At 41.4% G+C, this 15108-nt stretch overlaps 1 protein-coding gene across 3 annotated transcripts in view; it reads right to left on the bottom strand.

The window, feature by feature from the left end:
• The window catches only part of TMEM266 (transmembrane protein 266), an 85177-nt gene that overhangs the window by 37603 nt on the left and 32466 nt on the right, over nucleotides 1-15108 (bottom strand). For all 3 annotated transcript variants that reach the window (XM_077185789.1, XM_077185791.1, XM_077185790.1), the window contains 2 exons: nucleotides 6420-6574; nucleotides 2040-2113 (listed from right to left, as the gene is read on the bottom strand). In XM_077185789.1, coding sequence (XP_077041904.1) covers nucleotides 2040-2113; nucleotides 6420-6574 — 229 coding nt within the window. The remainder of the gene's footprint in view (nucleotides 1-2039; nucleotides 2114-6419; nucleotides 6575-15108) is intronic.

Genomic DNA, 15108 nt, shown 5'->3' with positions numbered 1-15108 from the left:
TGTGGAGCCACCTCTATCTCTGAGCTGCCAAATGAACCCATATCCAAAAATCTACCCTGGCCTGTGCACCTCACATGGCTGTCTTGTGGCCTCGTTGTTCTTTGATCTAAATTCAAACCATAATCAAATAGCTGAAGGAAGCTACTTTGGAAGACAGAAGTAGATAATGAAGTGAGTGATAAGTTTATAATAAATGAGAACAGCACGTAGACAAAGTAGTTCCAAATATCTAGTGAAGACAGAAAAGCCAATGCAGATCCAAAATGAGGATGGTGAGTCAGGGAAACTGTTTGGGCTCTGTGAAACACTTCTGTTACTCTTTTCCTGAAAACTACTTCTGAACAAGTTCAACCACTTTGGAGGGTACCCTGTCCCAGTAGAACTGAAACAACCAATTCCTTCCTTGAGCCAGATGAGCCCTGGCCTCAGGGAGTGTCTGCAGTGCCACAACCAGCCCAGGAGCAGCTGAGCACTCAGGGAGGGCCCCAGGAGAAGACACTGCCCCAGGTGTGAGCAGAGTGGGGTGGGGCAGGGAATGAAGCCAGAGCTGTGCAGCAGCAGGGATGGAGCACAGGAGAGGCTTCTGGTGAGAGCAGCTGCAGAAAGCCAGGGGGGAACGTGGCTGTGCTGCCATGCTGCCAGCAGCAGCTACAAACTGATCCTGCTGGGAAGCTCAGGATCACAGGGAGCTCCAGGGTGCTAATCCCCGCTGAGGAAAGATTCTGGAGGGGAGAGGAAAGTATTGCTTTGAAGGGAATGGACACCATCGAGCAAATCTGAGCTTTTGGGAATGAGGATAATTCACAAAGGAAAGACTACAAATTCTTTTAATTGTTTAGAGATTATTTTCAGTCATTTTACATGTAACCTCCAGCCCAGCACCACTTTCAAAGGATGGGGCCAGTAATGGGACCTCTCTGTGTACGTGCAGCAGAAGGCTGGGAGGCAGAGCAGAGTGAGATCCCTGCCTGCATCACAAAGCCCCCTCAGAAAGCACCCACTGACAGCTCCAGCTAAAAAACCCTGCTAAGAAATACAAAATGTTACATGTAAATGCTTTTCATTAGGAGCACCATGGAAATTACCAATCATATATGATGAGTATGAATTCAATACAAGTGGTCCAGTAAATAATTTGCAGATATCATAGCTTTGTTTTTTGATTATTGTTTTTTTTGTAACCTTCACCTAGTAACTATCTAAACTTTCTACAGAACAAAATCATTAACAAACCTCTCTGGATTATATTTTCTCCTGTGGAACCTGAAAATATATTTTAAAATATTTTAAGTCCAAGTTGTATTCCAATTAATAAACATAAAACATGTTATTGTGACAAGTAACATATTAAAACCTGAAAAATAGCAATAAAAGCATTCTGGAATATTTCAGGAGCAGTCCAAATGTCTCAATACCAATGATTTTTTTCTGGAACAAAGCTGAAAGCTCAGAAAGGCAGATGATCCCAGTTTGGTCATTTGTTACATCATGACTAGAACCTTTTCCAGTGCATACATTCATAAACATTTTGGCAAAGAAATTCACCATTTGTTTCATTCTCTGGCTAGGTCTACATGCAGCAACCTAGAATATCTAAACTACCTTAATAAATTGTGAGAGGAGATAACTCCATTCTCAAAACAGATCTTTTTGTACAAAACTCCCATGGATCTTTATTCTTGAAGAACACATCTTCATCTTCATCAAATCCTATACTTTATACCCAGTGACACTGGTAACAAATGGATCAAACTATCCTGTCCAGTGTGCCTGTAGATTCAGAGGTAATTATTTCTTTCTGCACCTTACCAATTATAATTTTTAAGGCAGTCTCTTCCCTTCCATGTTTCCTTACCTGACATACAGTGCTAATTTAAATAACACCTTTTAGTTTGCTAAGTAGAGGCAGCAACAGTACACTTCTATTTGTTTTTTTCCTCAAAATACACTGTGCTACATTATTTGCAGTCAAACTCCTGTAAAACTCTTGCTAATTCCAGTGACAACATAATGTGGTGAAAGACTTTGGTTATACATACCTCTGAAAAGAAAACAGAGAGGATGACTAGGCTGATCCAGTGAATTACTCCTGCAAACTGGGAAGCACTTGAAACTGCAATTAACATAATACAACGAAGGGTCATTACAGTAGCAGAGTGCAACTTAAATTTAGCATAATTAGTACGGCCACAAGTTACAAATGGTAAAGCTTGCTTTGTCAGATTTTGCAATGAAGTACCAGAAAGAGGATGGGATGCAATGGACATGGAACTCCAGCCCTGCCAGCTGCTCACCTTCATTCACCATGTTAGCAGCTCTTCACTGGAGCTTTAACAGATCCTGCTGCTGGTTAGCAATGGCAGACACAGTTCAGGTCTTTGATGCTCTGCCACTGCTTCATGTTCTCACCCCAGTAGGAGATGTGTGACTAATTCCTGTGTACCTAAAAATCCAGATCTAGGACTCAGTAAGGAAACAAAATGCTCTACTATCCCCACATTATTCCTTGTGTTCAGTCTTTGACAATTCATCTCAGATGATAAGTACTTATCAGGAACAGGTACTTAAAAACTAATCCTCAAAATGGGCTTCAAAAGACATTTCATGCTGACAGAAAAATGCAGAAGGTTGACAGGGTCCACTAACTGAGCTGCTGGTGATTCCTACTCCCACATGCTCCCAAGTTTGGGCTAAGGGAATGGAGAGCAAACACTCTCTCCCTTCCTGCAGGGTATTTGTGAGTCTAGCATCTCCACAGCAGACACAGCAGAGCAGTCTGTGCAGGCTTGCAGTGTCAGGGGATGACTGTGTAAGGCAAGCAGTGGCTGTGTGCACAGACTTAATGAATTCCCAAGAACATACCGGGCACATAATAAATGCAGAATTTTATTTTAAAATCAGAATCAATTAATATGGGAAGGAGAGGAAAAGGATGCAGGAAGAAATCAGGATACAAATAAAACTGAGTATGCCCTGCCACTGGAACCCCCCCACTGCTGAAGCTCTTTTGGGGCTTGATGAGAGCATTTGCTGCGCGGCAGCAGAGGAACTACCTAAAGGTGAAACAAATGGGCAGAATACAATACAACAGAATAAAGTTTCCTAAGGCACTTCTCTATCGGGCAGCCTGAAGAACGGGAAACCCTTGAGATGCAGTTTTTCCAACAGGGCTCGACTGACAGACAAGGCTCCAGCTGCCCCCTGGCGACACAGAAACATTCAGCAACCAGGAATTTGGGGGGAACACTCCTCCTGCCAAACCGGGAGCGAGCACTGCAGGAGCTCGGAGCAGCAGCACCTGCTCTCAGGGGATGCTGTTCCCGATTTCCTGGCAGATGCACACTGCAGGGTGTGTGTGTGATGCTGCTGCTTCGGGCAAGCCCTGACCCCGCGGGGCTGAGGCTCTGCTACGGCCCGGGGGCGTTTCCTTTGCACGGCTCTGCCGGGACACAGCTGGGCACAGCCAGGGCACAGCCAGGGCACAGCTGGGTACAGCCAGGGCTCTGCTGGGTACAGCCACGGCTCTGCCGGGACACAGCTGGGCACAGCTGGGCACAGCCACGGCTCTGCTGGGCACAGCCGGGCACAGCTGGGTACAGCCAGGGCACAGCTGGATACAGCCAGGGCTCTGCCGGGACACAGCTGGGCACAGCCGGACACAGCTGGGTACAGCCAGGGCACAGCCGGGCACGGCCAGGGCACAGCCCCTCAGCCCCACGCTGCTCAGGAAGGGCTGCTGCCTTCTACCCATGCATCAACTGCAAAACAAGGGTGGTACCACCATCATTTCCCCAACTCCTTTTCCCCAAAACTGCTGAAGATGAGGAATGGATAGCATGGTCTGTATTCCTGAGGCACTGGAACCTGCCTAAGATTTTTTTTTTTTTAATTTTTAAAATGAGGTGCAAGTGAATTAATACTCATCTATTTCTGCTTTCACAGAACATCACAAGGTAATGTGATGTTATTTTGTTATTGCAAGTGAGCAGCTTTGAAGACAGACTTAAAAATCCTGATTACAGAACACAGACCTAAAAACACGTATTATATGTCCCTTGCTTTCTGGGGTTTCTAATTCCAGTATGAATACACTTTGTGCTAAAATACCCTAAAAGGTCTCTGATGTTTTCACGTGTGTGTCCTACAATTTGTAAATGTGGTGTCGACCTATGAAACCACCAGCTTTGTGCATGGGAGAAGTGCATCATGCAACCAAAGACTGCACAGAAAGCAGGAGAGAAAAGCTATACTCTAAAAATGTATAGAGGATAGAAAAGCTATAATCTAAAAATGTATAGGGAATAGAAAAGCTATACTCTAAAAATGTATAGAGAATAGAAAAGCTATACTCTAAAAATGCCACAGCCAAAGAAAACAGCAGGTTTCTTTTGCTGTGGTTTTTTTTCCGGTTGGTGGGTTTGGATTTCTTCTAATAAAGGGAGGCTTCCTAAGTAATTACAGTCTATAGCATGGATTAGCAGTTGTTATTAAGGACAGAACTGGCAGTGATGTGCTGTAAGGTATCCTAATGCACTGCTTGGTTTTATAAAGAATAAGGAACCCTTTAAAACTGTAATTACATTTTTGAGAAAAATAGATATGGGCTAATGGCTTTTCAAAACCTCAGTGTAAATGACACACATCCCTTACAAGGCACAACCGGAATACTTAGATCAGCCTCACTGAGACAGCCTTTATCTGATTTAAAACAACATAGAAGGTATTCAAACTTGGGAAGGCAAAAAGCCTCATGGCAAGATTCATTAGCTAAAATGTAAAGTAGTAACACAAGTGGAATGGACCTGAGAAAATCATTCCTGGTGCCAGGGGCCACCTCTGAACCGTGAAGTCACCTGGCTCAACCAAACACCTGCAGGTCATGCACAAGGTTTAAGCTGCAGAGCCTTCAGAAGGGTCATAAGCACCAGACACACAGGGGAGCAATGATTCCTAAAGTAAAGCCTTCCTTAGAAGGGTCTTCAGAAAATAAATGGTGAGAAAATGATTGCTTCCAGAGGAGAGTAACCAAAACTGTTAAAACTCAAAGAAATCAATAGTCTTTTAAAAACCCTTTGTCTTTACAGGAAGTGAAAATTCTCTACGTAAACAGAAAGATGTGACACCTCAGTAAGTACTGTTGAAAGCTTCTTCCTTAAGGCTTTATACCCATAATTCACATTCCTGACTTTTTTCAAAGTGGCAGACTTGTCCAAATCCTGGGCTTCCTCATCCAAAAATGGTGAGTGACCAGAGAACAGAGAAAGTAACAGCTGCAAGGGAGTGGCCATGCCCCAAACAGTGTGTGCAGTATGGACAGATGGGTGGAAATGGGGAGCAACAGCATGGAATGACACACAGTCATTCACATCCATCTCACAGAGTTTAAGAAATGGCTGCAATTACCAATGAAGTCCCTTCAAGTCATCTCAATACAACTGCAACACCTGAATCTTTATGCCACTATCATCAGTTGAACAAATTCCAACAGTAAAAGGACTTCAAAAATTTGGTTTGCTCATTTTAAAGCTGCCACAGGAGACACCAGGCACTCTTTTGTGCTAAGTACTCTTGCATTTATGGGATTGTCTGAACCCCAGCTGCCATTTCAACACATCTGAGATTGCATGAAGATACTAGAGGCTGCTCCTCAACATTTAGCTTAGAGGAAAGTGTTGGTGGTGTCTGTGGTCATGTCAACTTCATATCATAAATGAAAAAGAGAAAAAAAAGAAAAAAAAGGGGTGCAATGGAGGAAGAGTAGGGGGAAAAAAGATGAATTAAGAAGCAAAACAGCAGCATTTAAAATTTCCATTGTGGAACCCGTGTAGAGTGAATTCAGATAAAGCAAAACTCCATTTAAGCCATGATTTGACTCACAGTGTGTTAGCAAAGTAGAATGAAAATCTGTCTCATTTCAGTGCATTACAAGCTAGAAGGCTGAAATTTCGAGCAGAAGTAATTAATAAGAGGTTAACATCAAGTACCCTATTATTTTTGTATGTGCATCACTTTTGTCTCTCCACATGTGATTGGTATCAGAGATTAATGATGCACAGATTTTTCTCCTGTGCATGTGTAACATGTCTGTAAAGGACAGAACTTTTCAAGTACTACTGACAACACATGTAAATCTCTGCATGTACACTCTGCTTGTAATCTTTGAAAATTTGTCCTGTACTGAAATTGTTATTTGGCCTAGCTTTGGTCAGAATAATAAAGAAGAGACTGACTTCACTATACCAGGATTCCACAAAAACACATTTCTTACCTAGCCTAGTAATCATTTAAATGGTAGGGAAAAAACATTCCCAATGTCCTCCCCCTTCAAAAACCTCCCAGCAAGTTAAGCCTTTATTTCATCAAAATTAAAAAAAAAAAAAAATTAAAAAAATCAAAATTAAAAAAATCCTCCTACTCACACTGGAGAAGCTTTATATCTATTAGGAGCTCCAGAGTCAGAAGAATCACCACCAATACTACACAGGCTACCAGGAAACTGTTGAGACTTGCACTGAGCAAAAATACCTGCCACACAGCTGCTCGTCTCCCACAGCACGGTTTTAGCCAGTTAGATCTAAGGAAATAAAATTAAGGGAAAAACAAGAAAAGAAAAGAAGAAGAAGTGAAAAAGGAAAAGAGCTAAAGAGCAGTGAACTCAAAATTGTAAGTTCTGCTGTTATGGATACACTCAGCAATAATGCACAAAGACTCTGCAAAGTTCACTTTCACTGGATTCTTTTACTGAGAGAAACGTAAGAAAAACCTTCAGCCTGGGACCTGCCCAGCTCTGGACTGCACTGGTGTCCAAGTGCCTTCAGTGTACTGAGTCATGCAGCCCAAATTACCATACACACATTTCTGCTTTCCTCCTGTCTCACTACTTCTCATGTGCTCTTATTTTGACACACATGCTGCATTCAGTTACCAGTGAGTACCAAGGCACAGCAGGACTCTGCTGTTTAGAAGCTAAAGAGTTTTTTAAAATAACTTCTCTGCTACTGAATTTTCTGGCCATGCACCTTTATCCCTGCTCTACTGTGAGACAGATCTGATAAAGGCTGCCAAATCTGGGATGCAACAATCAGTCCATGACATCAAGGAAAAGAACAACAGGAATCTGGGAAACACCAAAGCAGCAGCTCAGTGACTGCTCAGCTACACCTGACAGCAGCAAAGGCACACAACAGCCTGGCAGTGTCCAGCCTCTGGCCAGGCTCTCTCACTTGGTTATTTGTCCAGCTCTCATCAGCCTGTTTGTGGATCAGGCCAAGAATTACCTTGTCAAAGTTTGGGGGACAGCATGCACCAGGGACCACTCCTGGTTTGGATGAGGTGACCCTTTTTCAGTGGAAAAATAAGGTTTAGGCAGGATGCAGGAAGCTGTGAGGAAGCTGAGCTCTGAGGAGCAGAACTCAGGAGGGAAGCTGATGAAGCAGTAAACGTTGCACTACTGTTGTGCTAATGCAGATACACATTTACAAGAGGGCTGCTAAATTTTTTTTTAGGAGTACTGGTAATAGGAATAACAGTAACATGGACTTCAGATGCATAAAGTCCATCCCGGTTCTGTTCATCTCCTAACTCCTCCCACCTCAGTATCACATCATCTCTCATCACACTGTTCTGCAAGGTTCCTGTACTGGCTCACCTCACAAAGTTCCTGACACTTCAGATTTTCAAAGCACAATAAATACACATTAGGTAATGAAAAGCTGACATGATTTATTAGCCAGGGTTTAAAAAGCTGCAAGTATGGTGCAGTAACCCCACTGTCTGACTAAAATATCACAACACAGGAATCAGAGGTGCACAAGAAGATATGGTGATACTGATCAATTCCTAATAAACAGCTCTAGACTCAGTAACTCACACTATAATCAAACACTTGGAAAAACATCACAAAATGTTCTCTGACATACTCACAAATGAGGGAGAAAGCGATGCCAAGCAGTGCTCAGAGACTTGACACTTTCAAGCAGCTTCTCAGAATTAAGCACATCAACAACACTTGTAGTCAGATTGCCTGATTGCCTGACTGCAAAAGACCTCCTCAATTGACTCTCAAAGCTTGAGAGAAGATTTGACAAGTGTTACTATCAGCACCTTGCCCTTAGGTTAAACTTTGTTATGGCTCCAGCCTGAATACAGAATGCAATAGATTTCAAATAGGTTGTGTAAAAACATAAGGCATAAAAAGGCATTGGGAGAGGGGCCTTTTTGCCTGTTTGATCTTTTAATGGGTTTTATTTTACATATCTCAAAACAGGGTAATTTGTTTTTAATGCAACTATGATTTTAGTCTTAGGGCTGAAGGTTTTTTAGATATTTCTAAAAACAATCAGGGGGATGGCTCTGTTTAAACAAAACCAGCTTTAGTTCTAGTCTCTGCTTACATTCATGTTCCCTTTTCCAAAAGGCCCATTATGCCAGTATTTTAATATTGCAGGGCAGCTTTTCCTATTCACAGAATCATCAGTAGAGGGCCCAAGTACCTATCTCTAAAAGCTCTGCAAAGTCAAGATTTTGAAATATACCAAATGCACCAGTAAGAATAAATCAACTGTAATACTTAGCATAAATACACATAACCATGATAATTATTACTCAAGCTGCTAGTTACTTATAGAATCCTAAATAACATGGCATTATTTTGTCTGTTCAGCATTAATATTCACTATTATTAACACCAATTCTAAAAAGCTTCTGAATGAAACTACCAGTTTACAACTGATAAAGCAATTGGCTTAAGAGGTGAAGTGCAGCTCATGTGCTCATTTCCACCTCTATCATACTCATAAAATATATAAATTGATTTCAAAGACACAAAAGGATTTGACATTTAAGCACTAGAGAGCCACCTTCAGTTCTGTATCTAACTTGCTACACCAAGGTGAGTTTGTTATCACCTGCACAGCCCTGTCTGCAGGCTGGCACATTAACAGGCACCCTGACCCCTAACACACACACACACCTCACCTCTGCAACCTCTTCTAGCAGGGGAGCCTCTCTCCCCCCTCTGATGGGCAAGGGCTCATCTATTCAGAGAAATCTGGGTTTGGAGAAAAACAAACCCCTACCAGAATTAGTGTGGGTTTGAACTTACCTTCCAAATTCTGGCCATTTCACCTGTGACACTGCAAAGCTACACTTGAAATTTTAAGCTCAGATTAGAAAGGCAGCTACACAGAATTTTCAAAAAACCCAACAAACCAAAATATAACTTACACAGCTCATAAATTTATGAAGAGATTTCATATTAACCATAGATAAGTAAAAGACCTTTCTCCCCTCACTTCAGACAAAAACCCCCAAACCAAACAAAAAAACCAAAATTGCCAAAAACCCACAAACTAGCAAAAAAGTCTCCTATTCTGTTCAGAGAATAAGCACACATTCTATTGGTGTCCTGACTGTGTTTGCTTGAATTCATACACAAATGTGACTTTGGAAAACATTCCTGCATGATTTCAAACAGGTCAATCAGGTATTTCAGCTAATTTGTCTCTACAACAGAAATATCATTTACCTTTCCTGCAATGCCTGGATGAAGTAAGTCAACATACTAGCACAGGAAATTTTTAATTGTTGGTGACATTGAGCTGTAAAGCTCTGTTCTGAGACATTAAAATATATTTAGTGGAATTTTACCAGGGGTAGTTTTTTTTAAAGATACTTTCACACATGGCTTCATCCAAACCCAATCTGTCATCATCCTGCTAGCCTTAGTAATAAACAGCTTGGGAAATACAGAACATAAGGCAAAACTGGTAAAGGTTGAACATATTTGTCTGGTAAGGAACCACTACAAACAGTATTTTCAAGCTGTTAACAGCTGTCACTGTTTCTATTTTCTGGTATTGTAAACAAATACCCCAAAATCTGCATTATACCTTACCCTGTCTTTTTTTTTTTTTTGCTTTCCTTCTTTTGGCTAAACAGCAAATGTTTGCACCTCACAAGATGGTTATGATCAGAAAACAGAAGGATGGATGAGATCCAAATTGCTATCTGAAGGAGCAGAAAGGCCATGGTCAGGAAGTGGCAGGAACACAGGCTAAATAACAACCCAAAATGTGGCTGAGCCAACACAGACAGCAGAGCCTCACAGCAGGGAGCAGGGAGCAGCTGGGCCCTGGAGCAGGAACTCCAAGGAACACACACAGCTCTGCACCTCTCTTATGGACTTCTACCAGCCTGCTTTAACTACAGAACTTTAAATATTGATAGCACTCTCATCTTTTTACCCCTAAAACTTGTACTCTTTCAAACCCCATGGAAGACTTCTTGGAAGACTCCTGCAAAACTCTGCTGCTCAAATGGCAAGAGAGATTTGCCCATTTTTCTCCCCAAACTCACCCAAGGCCAGTTGATACACACTCATTCTTGTGCCAATATTATTCTTTGCTTGAGGAGGTCTTTTCCCCAGCTGGCAGCCTGTCCACGAGGCACTGCACACAGTAATGGCAGCCACGTGTGTAATTCAATTAAAGCCCATGCTTTTTGTGGAACACTCAGCCTCTGTGACTATCCTAGCAGCCTCTTCTGCATGTGAATACAGACAACTGGAGCAGGAGATAATATTTTACAATAGGCTTAATTAATTAATTACATGAATGCTTCCCAGCTCTATTTGAAGTACTTGAAGCTTTCTAGGATCATTTGTGCTTTCTTTATAGGTGTATATCACACCATTTGCTCACTGACATCCAGTGATTACCTGGCCTTTTACTCCTCTCACTAGAAAATTGCTTGTTAGATTTTGCCTTTTTATGCTAAAATCTTTAGTGCATATATATAAATATAACATCAAATAAGACATCAGCCTCAAAAACTTTCCTTAAGAAACATGGGAACAGCCATACTAGAATATACTGAACCAAGGCTTGGCACCCTGTCTCCAACAGTGGTCACGAGCAGATGTCTCAAAACACAGCAAACATATAAATCCTTCCCTTTAACATCCTCACAGAATCCAACTCTTTTCCATTTTGTCACTTCCTGAGACAGATGTGTTTTCTAGGCTGTATTTAGTGAACTGCAGTGACTTTCTCTTCCACAAACTTGTTCAATCTCCCCTTGTGGGGATAAGCTGCTCTCAGCCACACATCCTTCAGAAAGCAGCTTCAGGCATCTACTGCCCTCTGTGCCAAGAGCAAACTCTTCTTGTTTCTTTGGAACTGGGCTTTAATCTATTAATGTACCTTAGAGACTGGATTGGGAGGGGGGTGTGTGGGTGTCAAACCTATTTTAACCTCTATGTGTCACAGACTTTGTATTATCAATCAAATCTCAATCAGCCTTCTCTTACCAAGCCTGCAGAGTCCTAGTTTACATTCATCTCCAATGGAAGACGTATCACATCTTTGATCACTGCTTTTCTTTGATTCTTTTCCAGTTCTTTTATAGCTACCATATTCTTTCTGACAGATCAGAACTGCACTCATGTTCAAGACATGGAAAAAGCTTGGATATATAGAGAGGCACAACAACAGCCTCTTATTCTCTGCTCTTTTCCTAAGCAATCCTAAGATCTGATTTGCTTTTACACTGCTGCTCAGCATTTAGCTGGTTTTATTTTACAGACCTGCCTTCCAGACAAATAGTCCTCTTTTCCACATTTCCTCTTTGTCCCATGGCTTATCCATATTTCAATATTTGTCCTAAGTCATATCTTCCCCAATTTAGACAATTAATTCCACTGTCAAGCCAGACAAATTAGACTCACGTCATTTCCAGTCTCCAATAAAGAGCTTTGCAAACAATGATTTGTGGGCTACAAATGCTACATTTCTATCCTCAAAAACTGTCTGGGAAAAGCAAGTTCTGTTGGAAAAATACAGAAAAATCTCCAAACCAAAAAACTCTTAAAATCACTGAGCTAGAAAATTAATTCTTTGTCTTACTTACAGTACTGCTCTCTCTACCAATTGATAAAAGACATGGAGGGACACACTCAAAGCACTGAGGCACTGGGATAAACACACTAATGAGCTACTCTGGAAAACAAAATTCACCAAGAGAAACACTTGAAAGGCTGTACAGAAACAGAAATTTCTAAATCACTGAACACCTCTAACACAGCCCAAAATTTCATGTTTTCTCTACTGAAGAGCTGGGCACCTCAGAGGTTCTGTTGAGCTGACTGCTCCTTTTCTGCTGCAGTGCAGGTCTGTTTTGGACCACAGCACCGAGAGCAGCAGTGATAAAGTGCTGCACAAAGAACAGATCAGCACTACAGTCATTCACTGCATCCTCATGGTAGGATTTTGCACTGTCTTTCTGGGTTCAGACTATGACTGGCAGCTAAAACTAAATTACAACTCGCTTTTGTAAGTAGGAGCTTACTTGCTACATGAAATAGTTGTGCCCTCCAAAACCCTTGCATTTATCTTGGGCTTGGACCTCATTATTCACAATTACTCCAGATCCAAGATCTGCAGAGGTGCAGAAAACTTTTCAGAAAATGGACTGTTTTTAATTACACCACCAGATAAAGACAAGAAAAGCGGAAAACAAGAGAAATGTGATAACTTGATCTTTTAGATAAAGCATCTTTAAGTTTTGTAGAAAGCACAAGTAAAATACCTCAAAAAAATCAAAGCAACATCTGAAAAGATTAATCTGAAAAGCAAAATAACAGCACCTACTTGGTACAATTACAGAAGATAGACTGAAGGAACACTTTTTTTTCCCCCCAGGATGGGTGAATACATTTACCAGCAGAATCTTGTAACCAGTTCAAAATGAGAGCTCCCCACTCTTCTCTGTGTTAACTTCTGCATCTCTGTAAACTCCTGTTCAGTTTTGGTTTCCCTTCCTTTCTCTCTCTCCCCTTATGGTTTTCTTTGATATTCCCACTGTTTAATGCACTTTCTAGCTGTGACCATGCAAATCTAAGGCTATGAACAGATGATCATAAATTATTAAATTACAACAGCCTATTTACAGCTAATGTCAAATGAGTTGCATTAACTGTGAACTCACAAACTTTACAGTTTTGATGTAAAACACAGGATTTGAAAACACTTTCATGTTTCAAATGTTTAACATTAAAACTCAAGAGCTGCAATTTAAAACAAATACAACAAACAATTAAAAAGTTGGGGTACATCCTCTCCCCCTTGTTTCTCAACTCCAATAAACACAGATCTTCATCAAGAGAGAGGCTGATTGTCTATCTGCATATTCACACAATAAAATACACTCTGTAGTGCAACTATCTGTCCATTTTTTATCATTTATTGTGATTGATACCTATTAACTGGAACTTATATAAAATATAGGAAGGAGAGCTTTTCCTTCTCCATGTATTACTTTCTGCATTTTGTCAATTTTTCTGCTATTCTCCATCACTTTTATTGGACTTGATGCAAAAAAAGCAGAAGAGAGAAACTATTTTTTGAAAAACAGAATACTTACTTGGAAAAAAAAAAACCTAAGAGTGGCATTTAAAGCAATCTTAATATTTAAAAATCATCTCACCTTTCTGGGTGATCAGACTCCTTAAATAAATGCTGCCATATTCTTTTCATGCAAACTGAGTTCAGAATTCAACCACAGCCTCTCCAGTAAATTCAGGACAACACACTTTATATTTTGTTTGAGAGTTTCAGGTAGAGCAGAAAGGTTTTTCTTGCCTGATTACCCTTTCACTACCTACAGGTGTACATCAGGGACAGGCATGACTTGCCTCTAACCTGCAGTCCTTCCCTTCTTGCTTAGCACAGGGATCAGCATTGTCATCTAAATGTCCACAAAATGCCTTCAACAACACCAACAGACAGGAACTGACTGCCCTGAGAATTTGATATGAAAAGGCAAAGACCTCTCAAACTGCACAAAGTAAGGCTTTATTCCAGTATTAAAGCCACAGGAAGGGCAGCTTAGATACAGTCTAACAAGTTAAAGACAGACCATAACTTACTTTCTTTTTCCTTTTCCTTCTCATTTCTTTCTTTTCTTATTGGAGAGGTAGCTAGTGTGATGCCATGCTAATGAGAGTTTCCAGGCACACAATGAGGATCATGACCCACCTATTCCTGATCACCTATTAATATCAACTTTATCAAGAGAAATATTCCCTCAGATGAAACAAAAAGCTCCCTCAGGGAGCAACCAGGCCAAATTTGTGCTTGGACCCTGAACACCTTGTAGCCTTAAAGAAGAAAAGGTTGAGGAAAACCTTGTGTGCTCCTTGGGGTGCACAGAGCATCACCATTAAATCAGGAGACTCCTTCCTGCCCTCTCCTTCATGCCTAGCCTGAAGTCTCTTTTCAGAGAGGAAATGGAGACTTACTGGTGAACACCCAGAGTATCTCCACCTGCACTCTGCACAGCAGCACTGGGGTAACAGAGCCTCAGTTACACCAAAATGGATGCTGGCAGAAACTACAGGGATTTTTGCCATTTTCTGCCACCTTTTGTGCTGCCCTCCCCACAACCCCCTCTTTGCACCTAAGGCAGATGTGGCTGGATCAAACTGATCTGACCTGCCCCACCTCCTCCTCACTGGGATTGGAGCCATTCACAATGAACAAGGCCATGGGGAAGAAATGACACCACATCCATAAAACCAGACAATATTCCCAACCAAGCCAGGAGGTGGCACAGGGTTAGTATTTCACTTTGCTGCTGGGCTTATGAAGCCCAGCTCTGCTCCTGAATTTCTCAGGGCATCAGTTGTCATGGATGCTTCTGAAAGGAAGAAGCCACCATTCCCACAAGGCAGCTGAAACACATTTAGCCAAAATGCATTGGTATGTCCAAACTTAAGCTCTGAACTTTATTCAGAGAATGTGCTCTACAGCTGGGAGGTGTGGAGGGCACCTGCTTATTTCCATTCAGACTGACAAAGCCACAAAAGAAGTCTGAGTGAAGGGAGAGATCTCTGCTGAGGAAAAGAATGACAAGCCTATTTCCATGTTTAAGACTGCAAAGCTTCTCAAATGGTTATAGTGAGAGACCTGTGCCCCATGGCACAGTGAAGAATTGAGTTTCAGATCACAAAAATCTATAAAAATGCATATTTGAACTAAACTGGTACTGACTCAGCACCAAAATAGCCTGAGGATTACACCTGCATACTTAAATTAATTTTCAAGTGCCACT

The sequence above is a fragment of the Agelaius phoeniceus genome, chromosome 13 (assembly GCF_051311805.1).
Source record: "Agelaius phoeniceus isolate bAgePho1 chromosome 13, bAgePho1.hap1, whole genome shotgun sequence".
NCBI classification, from domain to species: domain Eukaryota; kingdom Metazoa; phylum Chordata; class Aves; order Passeriformes; family Icteridae; genus Agelaius; species Agelaius phoeniceus.
Note: the sequence above shows the minus strand (reverse complement) of the source record. Positions and strands in the feature narration are given on the sequence as shown.